The 20,092-nt window shown below is 42.4% G+C and overlaps 1 protein-coding gene across 5 annotated transcripts in view; it reads right to left on the bottom strand.

Annotated features, from left to right (window-relative positions):
* HERC2 (HECT and RLD domain containing E3 ubiquitin protein ligase 2) overlaps positions 1-17,316 on the bottom strand; it is a 98,679-nt gene extending 81,363 nt beyond the window's left edge. For 4 of the 5 annotated variants that reach the window (XM_028727824.2, XM_028727826.2, XM_028727827.2 and 1 more), the window contains exons 1-6: positions 17,194-17,316; positions 15,683-15,794; positions 9,604-9,718; positions 7,616-7,753; positions 739-958; positions 273-373 (exon numbers count right to left, since the gene is read on the bottom strand). In XM_028727824.2, the coding sequence (XP_028583657.2) occupies positions 273-373; positions 739-958; positions 7,616-7,753; positions 9,604-9,718; positions 15,683-15,754 (646 nt within the window). In that variant the 5' untranslated portion in view covers positions 15,755-15,794; positions 17,194-17,316. Of the gene's footprint in view, positions 1-272; positions 374-738; positions 959-7,615; positions 7,754-9,603; positions 9,719-15,682; positions 15,795-16,953; positions 17,050-17,193 lie in introns of those variants that run through there. The other variant, XM_028727825.2, reaches the window with a different exon arrangement.
* Positions 17,317-20,092: the final 2,776 nt, after the last annotated feature.

Here is a 20,092-nt window from a genome sequence, read left to right as displayed (position 1 = left end):
CAGTAGGGTGCCATGGCGGCTGCCCCAGGACACGCACCAGCCCTGCCTGCTCTCCACCCCCTGTGCTGGAGCATGAAGCTCCACCAGTGTCCAAACCATGAGTGTGCACAACTTCTCAAGTAGTCATTGTTCGGTGTCTGCTAATGAGAATGAACTTAGACAGTCAGACAGACAGACATAGATAGCCCTGAAAAATACCTAAATGCAACACAACAGTTAGATGGCAATATGTTTACCAGCCTAATAAGATATACAGCATCTTCCAACAATACCTGATCTCCAAGCTCTCCGAAGAAATGCAAAGGCAAATGAAAGGGCAGCTCTGGATCCTACCCGGGCAAGACCTTCTACACCTTTGCCTACAGGTCTGGGACTGTAACCAACAAAAAGATGATGAGAGAAGAATGTACCTCCTGTTTAAACTAAGCATCTATACAAATGTCCTTCAAAATGTTAAGACCCAGAAATCAATCCTGACTACCCCAAAATATCCAAACAGTGCACTAACATCTTTGGTATACGGCTAGGAAACTGCCGCTCTACCACTCTGCAACCAATTTGGTTTCAACAGCTGCATAATGCATTAACATTCTTGTCCATACAAAAATAAAGATTATAAGCAGCTGATATTTCCCCACACTGAGGAACCAAAACTGTAGCGATATAGTAACCAATAAGCGAAGGGGGAAAGGCAGGCAACACTACAAGGGGAAGAGATTTCTTTGAGAAAGACACTACCTTTTCTTGTCCGCTGCAGGCAGGGGAATATTGCTGCTCTTCCACTTAACCTTGACATTCTCCTGAAGAACAGTCCTATTTAATGCAATAAAATAGCGTTCTAAGATAGCAAGCCTCTGTTTCAGCTTCAGAGCAGAGAGTGTGGTGGTGGCTGTTTTCTTGGCTAGAGCTTGCTGTTCCTTCACAAGTACATAAAGGCACTCTTTCAGCTCATTCGCATCTAGAAGAATCAGAAGAACTATATTACTCATCTGAAACATTCAGCATGATGCATACAACTGTTTGATGGCAAGGGAAAGAAATAATACACCCTCCATTTTAGGAACAGCAATTTTTCACATTTGATGCACAATGCAGTACAATATACAGCCAAGATTCTGAAAGGGCACATATTTCATTGTTTTCATTTATATCCTACATTTCTTCCAGCAAGGTATAGGACAGGAAGTTATGGGACATTTTTCATTCAGGCACTGGTCAGATGCAAACCTGCTTAGCTTCAGCATCTGCCTTCATTAAATAGTAACATGCCTGAAATACTACTCACTCCTTATAAAAAAGAATTACACACATCTCAAGAGAAAGTTTCAATAGGACTCCATGTATATTCAGAAATATGTGAGTAGATGTTGCATGACTTGACATGCACTCCCCAATTAATCTTAATCGTAGGTATTGAACACCTGGATGATTCAGGTATAGTAATAACTGCCTTTCATATTAGCTAATTTTTCCCCCATCTAGACAAATTAAGAAGTGTATTTTAATAGCTCCTATGGACACCAAACACACTAGAGGTCTGCTCCCCATTAGTGACAAGCAATCCACCCAAGACGTAAGGTTATCTGGCAGGCTCAAAGTACCAGAAAAACCACTACACAAGAACAAAAGCAATTTGTTTTGTTTGATTATCATTTTTATGCTTTCCCCAATCTATTACGGTCTGTTGATCTGCAGCATTCAGGTACTTCAAACCCAGTAAAGCTGGTTTGCGAAACACGTGCCATAGAGGTTCTTGCTAATTTAACTAGAACATTAATCATTTTGGCAAGGCAAGGAATGAGACTGGGCCACTTACAAGCAAGCTGCAGTACATATGTGCCCCCTCTCCCACCTCAGAGTAATTGAGCCAAGCAGCACTGGCTGGGTAGGCAGAAATATGGGCCTGATTCCCTGCCACAGCCAGCAAGGACTTGCCATCTGCTCTCGAGGTGTCCCATAAGCATCTACCTGCTTTGTATCTTGCAGCACCCATGCTGCTACTTGGCCACCTGTGAGGAAATTTGCTTGTTCTTTTAAAGGGGTTGCTAAAGGACAGCTGTTCACCACTTCCAAGAAGTTGTTTAGTGTGTTCACATTTATATTTTCTCTGCTATTGCCCGACTGCCCTGAATGGGATATATGAGCTACTCTTCGAGAACGAGGGACAAGAGGGCATACAGCCGGCCAGGACGCCAACACATGATGAGTGAGTGCAATTTTACCATCAAGGCTGCTGCCATTTCAAATCTTTGCACTGTAGCAAGCTGTAACAGCAAAGCTGGCCCTACTTCAAGCGGTATAATGCGAAACAAAAATAGGTCCAAATGGCATTTATATCAATTCCCAGGTGCTCTTCAACGTAGATACTGAATGACTGATCAATTTCAATTCAGCAAGGACACACGCAGTAAATCCTTAAGACTAGACCTTTCTCATTTCACTTATGATTTCTGTTTGTGACCATCTCCTCCAGCATTCAAGCACTCTAAAAAAAACCACACAGGTTTTTTTTTATCACTGGCAGACACTAAAAGACACTGCTAAGAGGCCTGCGTATGTGGGGACAATAAGCATTACTTGCATTTTATAAGCTGATGTTAATTATCTTAAGTTCTCTGTTACTTAAAAGGCAACTCTAAAAAGCTGCAGAACAGAGCCCAAGATTGTAGACTACACAAACATATTCATAATTTAAGTTTAAACCTGAAGACGTTACGGAAAAGAAACCAGAGGGAACTCGTCATTTATATATGAAGGCCAGCTCTCCCACCACCACCCCTGTTCTTAAGAAATAAATTAAAGAGAGACAGGAGCTTCTGTTTCATTTAGTTTGACCCCAGAAGCACTTGCTATCGGGAAAACATTAAGCATCATTTTAGTTAATCCTGACCAACGGATCCATATTTTGGAAAAACTCCACACCTCAAAATATTAGCCTAGAACAGTTACATGATTCATCTGAAGCTAAAAATGGCTCATCGAACAATTAAAACTGCTTCTCTTGTAACTTTAAATATAGATCTTCAGATTACACAAATTATGTTTCCAGGGGGAATTTCCAGTCATGCTGATTGAGTTCTCTACCCAAATTTGTCAAGTGACTAAAGGATTTTTATCTCATTGTTCAACACCCAAGACTTACGAAATGCTGCTCATATTTCCTATCTTGTGAAATGAAGCAAACTATTCAATGTCAATTTATGAAAGGAACCCTTGCAAAGGATTTTTCTGCTCAAGTCACTTTCAATTTGTCCTTTCCACTGCTGTGTTTAGGTATAGGCTGTCTTTTTAGAACCGTGGCCCCAAAAACGAAACCAGAATTGTATACTCAGAATTATTAGCAGTCACACTGACTGCAATGTGCTGTAAACCAGATTCCTGGATTCCAAGACACATGACTGAGCCTAATGGAAAGTACAAGATAAGGTGTGAGGCATCCACACCGAAACCAGATCAGGAAGAACATGAGATTTCCCTTGAATTTAGCATAGTAAACATTAAAACTGATGCAAGTCCTTTGTAAGGGACATTTCAAAACATCCAGTGAAATTTAACTGTATGACTGCATGAAAGAACAGAGCCAGTTTATTTGTTGCTGTAGCCATAGCATCAGCAGACTTTATTTTGTAAACAGAATCCCAAGGGAACAGAGTGCAGCACATGGCCTTCTGCATGTCAGTGTTTCGTAACAGTTGATTCCTGTCCGGTATCAGCAGCAGGCCTGGGTTGCTCCAAATCTACTGCGAGCAGCCCAGCTGTATCAGCATTGACTCGCCTTGCCCCGTCAAAAAAAAATTAAAAAACCTAACCATTTGCAGTATGTATTGAAAACATAGCTGCAAACGCCAGTCTCTACTCTCATGATTTTAGGAGCTATTTACAAGAGGTTGCATCCTACTAAGTCATAATCAGAGTAGACCAATTGAAATCAATAGATTAATGAAATCCCATTAATCTAATCAATAGATTAATGAAATCCCATTGATTTCCAAAGGTCTACTCAAAGTATGAAAAATCAGGTAGATCCTACCCGAAGTATTACCAACCATTCTCCAGGTCACTAAAGACCATCAAAGAGAAGCATGTTTCTTAGCTAAAGCAGGCATATTACTCCAGCATGGAGAACTATCACTGCATTAAAACCCAGGCAAAAGTCTTAGACTTGTGTTGGTCAACCTTGGGTCCACATAGGTTGCTCAGTTTTACAACTCCCATCATGCCCAGCCAACTTAGACAATAGTCAGGCATGATGGGAGTTGTGATCCAACACCTGGGTACTCAAGATTGAAGAACACTGCCTAGACTATAACCTGTCTGAGAATTCAAATGCAGGTCAATTCAATGTAGCGGGCATCACCTGGCATACTATAGACACCAAGTGTTACATACTATTGTTACTCAAGAGCTTGATTCAGCTGGCACTCTGCACATGCCTTTCACTTCAGTCAACTGGGGACTCTGCAATGAGTACAGACACTTTGCAACCAAGCTAGCAACCTTTGGTTGCCCTCACTGAAAAGAATTTACTTGGACTCATGGGATTGAAAGGTGCCTCCCCCCAAATCCCATCTGGAGGGTCGGGGCAACCTCCAGAACAGTATACAAGGGGAGTAAAGCGGAGATCACTAAAAATTGGGCATGCAGATATGCTTCCACTGACAGAACAATCTCCTTATGATGCTATGATGAATTCCATCCAATATTTTCAAAGCAGAGCTGCATAAACATCACAAGTGAAGCAGCCGCTACATTTGTTTTAGGAAGTGAAGAAAATGGACTGGTCCGCACCACTGCAACCTAATAATTGCCGACTCAAAGTTCCTGTGTGGTACACATAGGATGCCAAGCTCAAACATTTCAGCCCTTCAAAAGTGAACAGCAAAAGAAAAACAATTCAATTTGTTTTCAGTTAGTTGCAAAAAAAAAAACCCCAACAACCTAGCAAACAACCAAAGATGTGAGAAGAAAAATTACTAAGTATGTCATTTTTGATACGTTAGAAAAGGTACTACACAACCACTGGCAGAAAAGCTGATGTATAAACTGAAGCAGGTTAAGGGTCAAACCAAACTGGATAAATTTATGCCCGTCTGGTACAATTTCATCACCTATGTTAGCAAGAGAAAACAACAGAGAGCCACCCAGACAGTATGACTCCATCTGGAACTCTTAATTCATGCTTATGCATACAAGAGATAGACTATAAAGGTAAAGGTAAAGGTACCCCTGCCCGTACGGGCCAGTCTTGACAGACTCTAGGGTTGTGCGCCCATCTCACTCAAGAGGCCGGGGGCCAGCGCTGTCCGGAGACACTTCCGGGTCACGTGGCCAGCGTGACATCGCTGCTCTGGCGAGCCAGAGCCGCACACGGAAACGCCGTTTACCTTCCCGCTAGTAAGCGGTCCCTATTTATCTACTTGCACCCGGGGCTGCTTTCGAACTGCTAGGTTGGCAGGCGCTGGGACCGAGCAACGGGAGCGCACCCCGCCGCGGGGATTCGAACCGCCGACCTTTCGATCGGCAAGCCCTAGGCGCTGAGGCTTTTACCCACAGCGCCACCCACGTCCCTAGATAGACTATAACCTCCAATTATTTGAATACAATTTTTTTTTTTTTTTTACATAATCTCAATAACCTGACAAAAATAAGTATAATACAGTATTCAGATAGACTATAACCTCCAATTATTTGAATACTGTATTATACTTATTTTTGTCAGGTTATTGAGATTATGTAAAAAAAAATTTTTTAAGGTAAAGGTACCCCTGACCTTTAGGTCTAGTCGTAGACGACTCTGGGGGTGCAGCACTCATCTTGCTCTATAGGCCGAGGGAGCCGGCGTTTGTCCGCAGACAGCTTCTGGGTCATGTGGCCAACATGACGAAGCTGCTTCTGGCTAACCAGAGCAGCACACAGAAACACCATTTACCTTCCCACTGGAGCGATACCTATTTATCTACTTGCACTTTGACGTGCTTTCGAACTTTTAGGTGGGCAGGAGCTGGGACCGAGCAACGGGAGCTCACCCCGTCGCAGGGATTCAAACCGCCGACCTTCCAATCGGCAAGCCTTAGGCTCTGTGGTTTAGACCACAGCACCACCCATGTCCCAGATTTGTTTTTAGTGACCATGTATTTATATATAAGCTGTTTTTAACTGGGATCCCAATTCTATAAACATTTACTTGACCCCACTGGTTGTAGCAGAAATTGTAGCCCCAATCTATTGAATACAGGCTACAACCTAGGGACCTTCCAGAAAAATTGCTTCAAGGTAGCCTTAAAATATTTCAATTACAGCTGGTATGCTAATTGCTTACAATGCCTTCATAGGACTACTTCGTCAAAATGGGGCACTTACAGTGATTTCCTGACACTATTTGGTTTGTTTAGCAACAGGAAGACACCAAAATACTATGTAGCCAAAAGAAAGCCCACTTCTATCCTGTCAAATCGAAGACTTCATGAGCTGCTGTGTTGCAACACTAGCAACAAAACCTGCATTTTATTAATTAACAAAACCAATTCTGACTATGTAGCCATGTACTGAGAATTTTATCTCCACTGTACTGTCCATTAAATCCTGCAGAGAAGTAAAACACTGAGCCCAAACCCATTTTTGTCATTTCATCAGGTAGCAAGGGCTTTTCCCAAAACTGTCATTGTTCAACTACTATTAAGGGCTACTTGGAGACCACAAAACTGAGCACGAAATAATATCTGCTGCTAGTACTACTCCTTCAAAGTCAATGATCACCTTTCCTTGCTAACTTGTACACGAAACCATTTTACAGGAAGTATGTTATCAAGCAGTCTCTTTCATAAAAGATGTACATGAAGTTGATGTCCTTGGGAATCAGTAAAACCAAAGTGCTTTTTAACAGAGAAGTAAACTAGTTTAACATGTAGCAAAATAAATAATTTAGGAACAGGGTCTTCATAGGTTGTCTAGGGTGGCAGTTTTAAGCATGACTGGAGACTTTGCTGTTGCAATAGGTCTTGGTTCAGGCCATATCTCAAGAGTTCAAGATGATGCTCACATCAGGGTCTTAAGGCATACCAGCTCCTTGATTACCTGTTCACCCATCAGACAGAATCCTAAAACATCTCACCCTGGCAACAAGACCACATACTTCAATGCTTCCAGAAATCTCGGCCAAGTCATAACTGACACACCCCAGAGCAGAGCAACCAAATTTCTGTCTACTTAAATAAAGAAGAAGCTTTAATTTTATTCAAACAACTGTCAGGGCCAAGGACTGTCTGCATCCCTTCTGCTACCTCTTATCACTCCAGACTGCCATCATCAATTGGCAGCCAGTTGTCAATTTTCTGTTTTGTATTGATTTATTAATCTCTTTGCACAACACCAACAGTATTAGCTGCCTTCTGCATATTAATTGAAAGGAAACAAATTGCTACACAAGCATTTAAATGAAGATGTATAGAAGTTTGTAAATTAAAGGATTTTTTTTAAATGGTCCAGTAAAAACTTATCAGCAAAATCCGAGGCCTTTATTAAGAAACAATATATTTGTGAAATATATATTGGGCACCATATCACTCAGTAATACAACAGTAAATGCCATGTTGAAAGAAAACCAGAAAAACCTTACCTGGCTGCTTGCCCCAAACCCAACTTTCAACAATTGATTTGGCTCTATATGTAGGTAATGGTGCATCTTCTTCGTCTTTCCTCTCTTTGTCATTCTGATCTTCTTTCTTTGATCCAGTCTGACCTTCAATGCTTTCATCTATAGAACAAAAAAAAGAACATAAATGCAACTGAGTAAATCATTTTTGTAAAGCCATTCCTTTTGCATCAGAATTCTGAGCCCCAGTATTGAAAAAGGTCATCTTACGCTCTCAGATTCACTCCGATATTCTAGTTATATGGAGAAGAAAGGAAAACACTGCCACAGATGTTATAGCTCTTGTTTTACTGGGTCACATTGTGACCTCTTCTACTTAGAAACCCGAGGCTTCATTGGCCTAGTTTGCACATCACATTAAACCATAGTTTAAAACAAACTATGGTTTAATGAGAAAGACTTGTTTCTCTCCTGTTCTTCCTGCTACCATGTCACAGACAAAACAAGCCAGAGCCTGGCTTGTCATGTTGCTCCAACCCAGGCTCATGGTTTGCTGCACCAAAAAACTGCAATAATAATAATAATAATAATAATAATAATAATAATAATTATACCCCAACCATCTGGCTGGTTTTCAGCGGCCACTCTGGGCAGCTTACAGCACGTATATATAAAAATTATAGCACATCAGACATTAAAAATTTCCTAATACAGTAAGCAAAGAACAAACTTTGGTTACTGATTGTGGGTTTTGGGGGATAAGAAACCACAAGACCCAGTTGGTTTTGAAACCGAGGGTGCCATCAAAAGTAGTTTGCAATATGGCATTGGGGGGGATCTGCTCCTTCACCCACACACAAAGGCAGAAGATTACACTGGACTACTTGCAAATCATTTTGATCTTGAGTAATATAAATAACTGCAGATAGGCAAAAAATCAGAATGCAACGAGAATGACATTACCATATCGTGTATGGCTGCAAACATCTATGACACTAGGAAAGAAAATTCTTTTACTTCAGCTCCCAGAAAAAAATTACCACAATCAGAAATACTGAAGATGTTTGTAGGAATTATAATGTTTAGAAATGATAAACCAAGATAATAAGTAGGAATGCACTTCTTACTGGCAAAGGAGGTGTTTTTTAATTTAACCTCTACCTAAAGGGCAAAATAGCAGTTCTACTCTATTGCCAAAATGTTAATAGCATCATTCCCAGAAAGGATTTATTTCTGATCAAAAACTTGTTATGCCCCCTCCCCACATGAGTTAATATGCTCATAAATCATAGTTATACCATTTGTCATTAGAGTCACAATAGTGCAAGCATTTAAGGGATTAGTAACTGAAGGACAAGGCTTCAGGACATACAACTTAGCCTGCCAAGTTCAGATTCTGAAAAATTCAGTAGGCTTGCTTGCCAATGATGTTGGTATGGATCTGAGAAATGAAGCAGTACTGTGGGCATGCTTCAGTAAAGTTTATCTCACACAAGTCTAACTTAAATGAGCATACTTTCTATTTTATGCAGCAGCATCTCACCCGCTAACTGATAAAGCTCTGACACCGACTGTGTAACTTGATGCAAGTTTACTCAGAAGTCTCATTTATTTCAGTGGGGCTTAATCCCACATAAGTGAGCACAGGATTGCAGTCTTAATCTTATACTGTTGTCAGAAAGGGGATTTCAAGTCTGTCTCAGCACCCAATAGATAGATAGATAGATAGATAGATAGATAGATAGATGATAGGTAGATAGATGATAGGTAGATGATTGACACTGTTGTCATTCCTTAGAAATGTCAAGATCTTCAAACTAAAAAGTTATGGTTGGCATGCATACCAAAAGTAAGAGACGGATTAGAAAGCCACCATACAAAGAGTGCAACATAGGGAGCAGGAAGGCATAGTCCCCAAACCCTTTGAATTCATTACAAATAAACCCTCAATAAAAATTTAGGCACATTTGTCTTTACTGAACTATACAGATACACAACACAATGAAACTCACCTTTCCGTGGAGAAGCTTCACCATTTTGGGAGGGTTCTGTTCCAGTGTATACGATTTCCCCATCTTTGACCATTTCATTCCAAAGGCCACAGAGTCCATCTCGGGTGAAAGCAAGCTTTTAGAGGAAAAGGGGGTGGGGAATGTGATATCATAAACATGTTTTTTTGTACCCTTTCCACCAAATAGTGTTCAAGGTGACAAACAATGATACAAACAATACCATAAAAGAGCAAGAGAATAAAAAAGGCACATAAAATCATCAATAAAAGCAACTGTTTTAAACTTTGTCTGCCTACAATTCAAAAGGCTGGGAAGACAATTATCTATAGAAATTTAAAGATTCAAGTCTAGTCAGTGTAGTTCCACCTCCCCTTTTGAAATAGCACCAGGAATTCAAGCATGCTAATGATTTGGATGAGTACATCCAACCTAGATCATCTACTGGCAAGGCTGCAACACAAATGCCTATGAGGGCCACCACATGTAGCAATTTTGTTGCACAGATTTTATCTGTGTGCAAGCAATTTCCTGCGTTATGCAAACCGATAGTACAAAATTCCAATGAATGACTTCCAGCAACTGATTTCCAGAGCAGGTACAGTAGCAAAACGGACCCATGCACACTCATCAGATCACATAGTATGGATAGCATAAACAAGAGATACACAGAATGCTCTACACCAGCAGTTCCCAACTGGGGGTCTATGTAACCCACCCAGGGGATTCATGGCACACACCCCTCAACTGTCTGGGATATCCCATTTTGGGGGTCCGTGCTCTCACTCAAGAGCACGATGCCCCAAAACATGAGAAATTGCAGCTAGATGCACATCTCATGTGAGACCACGGCACCCAAAAACGCACATTCCAGTTTTGTACTGGAACATATTAGAGGGCATGGTGGAACCATCCACATAACAAAAACTACCAAAGAGATACCAACATTTTCAAATTTTCATGACTCGGCTTTGAAAAACAGGGTTCCGCTGTACTTAGGTAATTGGGAACAACTGCCCTACACACAAGAAAATTACACGTCAGAAATATGTACAGGATATAGCCATTTTCACTGTAACAAATAAATCCACAAAAATTATCAGCCCACTTTCTCACTTGTTTGCAACACACTGCTAGCCTGAAGGAGAAACAAATCTCTTCCTATTTACAAAAGCTGCTTTACCTGGTCACCTTGCTCATGGAGGGAATCTAGAAGTCAAGCTGATATTTACATGCCTCTCAATACTCAAAGAACATTAAAGCTTTCTACAATGAGAATAAGCTCATTAGGCACCACTGTTCTAACATTTTTAGAGCCTGTGATACAAGATGGATACAAAGTTTAGAATCTTGAATTGTTACATTTCGAAAACAAGGCTATAGTAAAATAAGTTAAATTTAGAACTGAGCTGTCAATCTACACCACAGGAGTCATCAGTGTTCCACTAACCTCAGCGATATGAAGAATTTAAAAATAAATGCGTTATGGCAGATGTAGCAGCAGCTAAGCTTACTTTTACAAGCAGCAAATGAGGTGATAAACCTGTGTCTCAACTGTACCACTGGTGTGCAGATGAAGGCTCCCATAACTGAAAGTCTCTACGCCCCCTCAGAAAATGTACAAAGTGAATGGGGACAATATCCATAATAGGGAGAACCAAAATTCATACAAGCCATTCTCACAAACAATCATGCCCCTCCCCGCTCACTCACTCTTTCTCACAAACACGCACACACACAGAAGCAATACACAAATGAATTGAATCATTTTCTCTTCCTTGAGAAATGTGAGTCCTTCACTTTCTCTCTGAGCTGAGAAAGGGAATTGTTTCAGAGCCAGATTGCAAACCTCTTAGGTTGCAACAAAGGTCAATTGAAAAATGGTCCCCCTCTGACTAAATCAAGCCATCAATTGCATGCTGAGGCCTCATGCTCCATTGACTTGCAAGCATCTTTAAATGATCCAAAAAATTTAAAAATTCAAAAAAAAAAAAAAAAACCACAGACACAAGAAGTAAACCTACATTAGAGCAGGGACTCCTGTCTTTGAAGGTAACATCTGAGTTTTATTTCAACCCCCTTGGGTAACAAACAAACACACATATGCCACAGATACATTGCAACAGTTTGTTGTGAGGCCCTGCATGTTCTCCCCTATTACTTAACCACATTACAATAGCTTCAGCTTTATTTTTCGAGGGTTTTATACTTCCTAGTGCATCTGAGAAATAAGAAATGTTGTTTCTTCTGCAGGAAACAGTGCAAGTGATCAAACAGAAAAGCACAATATTTTAGATGAGTGTTTACAGTCCATTCAAATGTAACATATTTGCCTATGGCTCTTCCCATATTAGCCTTCCAAATCAACTTGAAATCAATTTTCTACATCATTTGTGAGCTTCTATCCACTGACTTGGTTGTCCAAAATTCATCCCTGCCAGATAATTACTGTAGCTGGGCAATAAAGCTCTCTCCTGCTTAAAGTAATAGATATATTGGCATCTCTATTCTTATTCAGGGACACATGGCCAAGCCTACCTTAAGTTATGATGCAACTATCAGTCCTTTATCATCTTCAGCAGGTTGGTAATTAACCAACTTGCCTGGTCATCCACGATGGATGAAAATTGTCTGACCACATTGAAGCAAGTTACAGGGGATTAAGGCATATGCACCTCATTCTCCCTTCTAACCTCAAATGCTACGGGATCTTTAAGGCTAAGCAGCAAAATAAAAGTCTAACCCATTCGTGTCTGTGAATGGGGCTGTGCATGCAATTCTGAGGCCGCAAAACCGATGAGGAAGTCCTATAGGATTGTGGCCTATAGTCCCAGACTGCACGGTAATGCATTAATTAACTCAATGATTTTTGCATCTCCATTTGTCTACTTAAGACCAATCTGGGTTTTATTTAAGAGACCCAAATGCTTGCAGTTTAAAACCTACCATGAAAGTAGCCCTCACCATATGGTAAGCTTGACTACTGTATATATCAGCAGTAGGCTCTCTTACTTGAGGAACATAGTACACTTTCTTATTACAGGTCAAACTTGTTATTGATGGCATCCATCTGTCTCGATAAATGGAGTGCGCCTCCAGGGGTGGAGTCAAAGTGCTGCATTAGCTGCACCAAAGTGACCTCCTCAGGGAATGACCCTGGCCAGAATGTATGAAGGTCCTGAGCTGCCCAGACAACAAGACCTCCCCCTCTCAGCCTCCAAAGGAAAGCAGAGCAAGTGACCTTCTCCCAAAGATATCACAGAGGAGGTTTAGGATCAGAGTTTTCGTTCTCCTAGATGGGCTACCTTCCCAAGTTGACAAGCCTCATTTGCCCGTCACTTCCCTCTACAGCATGTGCAGAAACCGCCTTCTGATTGTTGGAACCACCACTGATCTCATCCACTCAATATGCCAGAGCCTGTCTTCGCCTACAGTCCCTAACTCACCGAGGGTTTGGGACCCATTAGCTACCCTGGTTTAGCCAGTCTGTTGAAGCTATTCCCAGGGTGTGGCTGCTGTCACATGCTGACAGCTTCTAGGAGGTACAGAGGAGAGCAGAGTGCAGGGAGGGGACCAAAGGTGGACAAACTACCCCAGAAGAAGCACAACATGTCCCCCACTAGGGGTATTACTCCTCGCCTAACACCCCACAGTTCCAACACAGTATTATCTACTTCACTGGAATTGTTTATCCAGGATCTCTTTCGCCACCTGCTTTTTGGTCCTTCTTTCTACCTGGAGATACCAGAGACTGAACTTGGGATCTTCTGTACACAAAAGATATAGTTTGTCATTTACCTACAGTCTCTCATCTGACCTTTAATCATCTTATCATCAAACCTGAAATCTAATAACAAATCTCAAGCACAAACCTGAAATCTAATAACAAATCTGAGTGAACTTCCCACATCTCATTAATTTCAAGCTCACACTAATATTTTCCTTCATAAACAAAAGAGAGAAGGAGGACCCATTATAAAACATTCTATCACTGAAAAAGGATTTGATTCTTCCCACAAGCCCAGCAAAGTGAAACCCTTCTCATTTTAGCTACCATAAAGTCATCAGGATGCTATCAAACACAAAAATACAGAGGACATCAATGGACTCTCTTTCATTGTCAAGCGGTTCACACTAAACTTGATTTAAGATTCAAAACTTACGGTTTGCATTCAGGACAGACATCACATTCAGACACCATTCAGGTTACAGTGCACCTTGCATCCTTTATTAGAAGGAAAATTTCCTCCTATCCTGTCCAAGATACATGGAAGCACTAAGCATGTAACTCGCTCTACGTGGGGCTGCCCTTGAGACTGACCCAGAAACTCCAGCGGGTGCAGAATGCCGCGGCGAGACTCCTTATGGGGTCTTCGCTGCGAGATCACATTCATCCGGTACTATACCAGCTGCACTGGCTCCCGGTGGAGTACAGGCTCAGGTTTAAGGTGCTGGTTTTAACCTTTAAAGCCCTATACGGCCTAGGACCCTCGTACCTACGGGACCGCCTCTCCTGGTATGCCCCACAGAGAAACCTACGGTCTGCAAATAATAACATCCTCAAGGTCCCAGGCCTCAGAGAGGTTAGGCTGGCCTCAACTAGAGCCAGGGCCTTCTCGGCTGCGGCTCCAATCTGGTGGAATGCTCTGTCACAAGAGACTAGGGCCCTGCGGGACCTGACATCTTTCCGCAGGGCCTGCAAGACAGAGTTGTTCCACCAGGCCTTTGGTCAGGGCGCAGCCTGACTCCCTCCTCTGGCAACCTGCACAGAATTTTGCCTAATCGGTTGCCATCAATTTGATTTTAATTAATTTTTATAATGAAATATTTTTAGAATGTGTGATTATTTGACTGTTTGATTATTTGATTGTTGTTAGCTGCCCTGAGCCCGGCTTCGGCTGGGGAGGGCGGGATATAAATAAAAATTTTTATTATTATTATTAAGGAGAAAGGACTATGGCAATTTATCCATCATGACTAAACGACTAAACAACAACAAAAGTGAGGTCAATTGCTGTAGAAACTGACCCAGCCTGTACTCAGAAAGTTAAAAATGCATAGAATAGAGGAGCACAATGCAACTTTTAAGTTCTGCTCAACTCACCAGCACAACAAATTTTAAAAGCACTTGCCCAATTCCCAGTCTCACTCTTCTAATTTTATGCAATGGGGGTGAGGAAAGGACTAAAAGAAGGGTTGTATCCAATAATGCATGAACAGAGTTCCATTTGTGCAACAGTACTTCCCCTTCCTCTCCTCTCACGTGCCCCCGAAATCTGCCTCAGAATCTCCCCAAACCCCCTGGAGCAGATTTTGGGCGTGCACAGGAGGCAGCAGAGTAGGGGAAAGCCCACTGTACAAGTGGAAGTCTGCTGTGTGAGTGCAAAAGCAGCATTGGAACCAACCCAATGACTGTTACATGGAATATAATGAAACAATACAAATGAAAAATAAAAACAGCTATCAAGCAAAACTTTTCTTATTGTGTAAATCCATAGCATTCCAGCCATCTCAGTTTTTGTCAAATTTTTAAGAAGACCAAATATCAAGTAACACAGCAAGATGGGGTCTCTAGTGGAGCAATATTCCAGGTTTCTTAACCCACCCAAATTCACAGCCCATCCAAGACTACTCAGTTCTAATGAGGATCACTCAAAAGACTCATGTTTAGACAGTTGAAGTCTCTTACCACTAATTATAACAATTCATCGGATTTCCATAGTCTAGAGTAGCATAGAGTTTCTATATATAAATCAAGTGAGCAACACACCAAAACTATTTATAGTAATCTTATGATGCACACCTTAAGATACCGTCTACTTTAGAAAGAATTAGCCATTTGAAACATTCAGCAGAAAACATAAAATGTAATTCAATCCAGCTGTAAACAAAATTCTACATCTCCAATATCACAAAAATATATTTCACCTCTATTGTGCAATTGTCAGGTCAGTATGAAATTAACAAGCGAATTATACACAATCTCCTGGCTCTGTTTTTTTGATTAGCAGAATAGATTGCATTGTATCAAGTTACACAGACACACATCATATTATTATATACACTAAAGAGGAGTTCCTACCTGTAAGTCTGTCTTCAGCCATTTGGAATCAAACCGGGTCTGAGCAGCCAAACAAAAAGATTCAGAAGACATCTTCCCTTTTCAAATCAGTCTTTTCAGCTGGCTGGACAACCTGTCACAAAATGTTTGTGTGTGTGTTACTAAAAGCAATGAAAGTACAGTATCTACATATAACTGTATCTGCACACACGCAACCATATGGTTTCCATCTTCCTTTAACAACCATTATTCACAGAAAGAGAAGACTCACTACAACAGGCTGGAGCTATGAAATACAAAGCATTTATAGGCAGGGAATCAAGAGCATTAGTACTCTGTTTACAGGAGTGCTGTTTACCCCATACAAGCCTCCTCCCAGACCAGAAGTCGAAAACATCCTCCGCTATTGCACCATGCTACACTATGAGAGACCTGTGCTGCTGCTATCTTTCAGACTTGTGACTGGTGCATGAAATAAATAATTGATCTACGATTATACAAGCCAGCCAACCCAAACCATTCATCCCTCCACACCCTGAAAAAAAGCACGTTGAAGGAGTAGTAAAGCAAGATAGCCAGTTTAACATGGAAAGATGAAGAAAAAACTCTCCATGTCTCCCCCCTACACCCAATTATTTTCCCAACTACACCAACGAACTTCCAAGACAAGCAGGACCTACTGTCATCATAAACACACATTTTGCTGTCTGTCTCCGCTAGCCGGAAACTAACCAAAAATGTGTGGTTTGGGGGGGGGGGTGATCTAAAACCAAGCAAGGCTACAATTTAACAGTTTTCTGCTTGCCTGCTCTGAGGCCATCTCTGAAAACAAAAGAATAAAACCAACACCGGCGGGCTGGAGGAGGAGGAGGAGGGGGCGGTTTGTGGATCAATATGCACCAAAGCCCCTCTCTCTTCTCTAAGAGGAAGCCATGAACATATACATATATATTTCCCCATACGTATACACTCTCACACACCCGTTTGCAGCCTTAAACCTTCTCCCCGTCCAAAAGCAGGCGCAAAATCCCTCCTTGCACCCATTCCCCGCAAGCCCACCCACCATAAAAAGGAGCCCACCATGCGACCCTGCCCAAGCTCCCTTCGAAAAGGGGAGCCACCATGTTCAAGCGTCCGTCGTGTCCCGTCCCCCCACCACGCGTTGCTTATGCCAGATATTTCATGTTGCGCCTGTCAGGAGAGAGACAAGGGGTGCGTGGAGGAACTGGGATCTCTGCTTGCATGCATGCGCAGGTTACCTCTATATACACCGAAGCCACACATGCACGTACCTAAATCATGCACAGACCCCGCAGCCGCCTCCTCCTCCATCCCAAGGACGCCCCCAGCCTCCGAACAGGGAGGTGAACTGACCGCCCTCCCAACCTCTATCGATGCACACAGAGGCCCAGCTCGCCCCTCCCTCTCTTGCTGCTGCTTTTCGGGCTCCAGGGAGACGGCGGGGGGGGTGTCTACGGGGGCCTCCGGGCGGCGCTGCCGCCGCCCCCGGAACCCGCAACCCCCACACTCACCTGCCCAGCAGCCTCGCCTGCTCCGCGCGGGAGTTGGCGGCGGCGGCGGCTCCAGCTGTCCTGTCAGGCCCCCGCGCAGCTCCAACTAATACCCCCCCTCTTCCTCCTCCTTGTCCGCTCTCCCCCTCCCCACATCCCTAGCCAAACCGGATGGAGGCTAGCGGGGCGGGCTAAAAGGGAAACACCGCTTAGTCCCCCCTTCCGCCCAATCAGGTCGCAGCTGCCGGGCAAGCTCCAGCCAATCCGCTCCCGCCTTTCCTCTCGGGAGCAGAGCGGGTGGGGGGAAGCCATAGAGAGGAAATGGCGAGAACGGCTCCGGTTACCATAGAAGTTGCTTGCTTTTGCGGCGGCGGCAGGGGGCGAAGGCGGGGAGGGGAGCGGCTGCAGGAGCGCCCGTTCGGTGCTGGTTTTCCGATGGCGGGTCTTTCTTTTCAGGTGTATTGCGGTGGCTTTCTCTAGCGCTGCCTCCAGTTCTGCGGATTTTACGTCGGAATAGTGCTGTCGTGTTTATATATTATATATATCGGGCTTGCCTTTCCCATAGGACGGATTGTGGGACAATGGAGGCGCATATTTCAGCCCAAGAAAACGGGGAGGGAAAATCCCCATTGCATGTATAACTCTGAAGAGGCAAAGAGAAAAGAACGCTTCACAATTATTATATCGAACAGTTAGTCTTGATGGTAGCAGTGATCCTCCCAGATGCAAGTTGTTTCGTCACCGAAGTCCTCTAATTTCTCCCATTTTTGGTGGCTAACGTTTAGTATGCCATTTAACATAAATTGCAAGAGCAAAACGACGTAAGGCTACATTTAGGGGTTATTTTTCACACTCAGCAAATATATGTACCACCCCGCTAAAATTTAAAAAAAAAATGTGTTCTATCCACCTTCAGTACCATGATGCCAACTCTTGCTCTTGCCAACTGCCTCTTACTTGCCCCCATCAGGATAAATAAGGCAGAGATGCATCTCCCATAAAATCTTTGAAGCAAGAAGATAAACTGAGGATGGACTTAACTTGTGTAGAGGTGGGAGAATTGGATCAGGCCAATGGCACATCTAGTCCAGCATCCTGTTCTCAAAAGTGGCCAGCCGGATGCCTATGTAAACCCTGCAAACAGGACCTGAACACAATAGCACTCTCCCCTCCTGTGGCTCCCAACAACTGGTATTCAGATCAGAAGCATTACTGCCTCCAACCAATTTTGACAGGCGGGTGGAGCTGGGTTGAAATGAAAGCTTCAGAACTACACTGAAGCAGACAGAATAACCCAACTACTGTACATGGTATGTGTTTGCTAAACAGATCAGTGAGGTGCTAAAGGGCCACACAAATAGCTTTTTGATTTACCAGTGCAATTAAAATGTTGCCTTACAACGTTTCATTAAAATATCAATAAATTACAAAATATCAGAGTCAAATCTATATCACTGTGCAGGGCTGGGGATTAGGGCAGCTTGTTGCCCAAGAGCAGTACTGTACTGGTTTTGCAAGCTAACCCAGGATACTGCATTGGTGTAGGAGCATGGATCCATCTGCTGCAGCAAGAACAGCCACGTTTGCTGGGTGCACTACACAGCTCATGCAGAAAGCAAAACGGGAGAGGATGATGTGTGAGACAGAACTGGAGACAACAACTCATATGTAGTTCCTGTGTCCGCTTGCACAGCTAGCTATATCATTGTAGCCCTACACATAGAAACATAGAATCATCTGACACTATTGCAGAAAGCCATTATGTATAATAGAATTGGAGAACTGACAGTATACATGTTTGGACTCACCTAATAATAATATTATTAAGCATCAAACATTAAAAACTTCCCTAAACAGGGCTGCCTTCAGATGTTTTCTAAAAGTCAGATAGTTGTTTATTTCCTTGACATATGATGGGAGGGCATTACGCAGGGCGGGCACCACTACCGAGAAGGCTCTCTGCCATATAAGATGATGCTGTAGTTGTGTTTCTTTAAGCCTCTTTCTGTTCTATTACAGCTATATGTGGCTGTATTCATATTTACTCAGAAGAAGGTCCCACTCCAAAGCAGGTATACATATGGTGGAACTATAAAAAAAGTTTTGCTGAAGCTGCAGTCCTATTCAATCTTGAGAGTAAACTGAATAAGGCAGAACAGAGGAAATGCTGAGAGAGACACACACCAACTCCTGGGTTTCCCCCAATAATGTTGATGGGTGGGGGCACTTGCAGAAGAGAATTGTTAAATGGGAGGGGATTGCTTGAACACTTTTCTTCTCTTGCTAATTTGTACTGTAGATAGCTCCTCCAAACCCTGAAACTTATTTAATTATGGCTGGGGCTGAGGGAAATAACTTTAGGAGGCATTTACAGGAAATAATCAGTGGACATGTAAGGAGTTAAATGCTCCACACTCTCACACACTGGTCCTTGCCCTGAAAGTATTCCCCTTGGTCTTACATACAAATTACAGTATATCTGCATGTCTGTTTCAGCCCTATATGGGACTTACTTTTGAGTAAGCATGGATAGAATAGCTTGTTGCTGTTTGCTTTCACCTGAAATAAAGGATATTAATTTGTAACTTACCTTAAATCACATGAGTGTTCACCAGTGTTTGTAATAGAAGCTAAGGTTCCAAGAATATTTTTTTAAAGATTAGCAAGCTATTTTTATTGACAGTGGAATGGTGCTTAGAGGCCACACTGATGGATGTACCAGAAACAAGCATTGAAATTATGAAATAGGACCAAAGTATAGATAATCTATTTTGCTTTAGCAGAGGGTACTGATAATTATATGGTGCATGAAGGCAAAACAAAGCAACTTCTGTAACAGCAAGGCAGAACTATTCATTCCAGAACAAGGCAGTCATTGTTCTCTTGTTTAGGACCATTTTGCCATTTTAAACTCTAAAGT

This window comes from Podarcis muralis, chromosome 4 (genome assembly GCF_964188315.1).
Source record: "Podarcis muralis chromosome 4, rPodMur119.hap1.1, whole genome shotgun sequence".
NCBI lineage: Eukaryota > Metazoa > Chordata > Lepidosauria > Squamata > Lacertidae > Podarcis > Podarcis muralis.
This window is presented reverse-complemented; position numbering and strand designations above follow the sequence as displayed.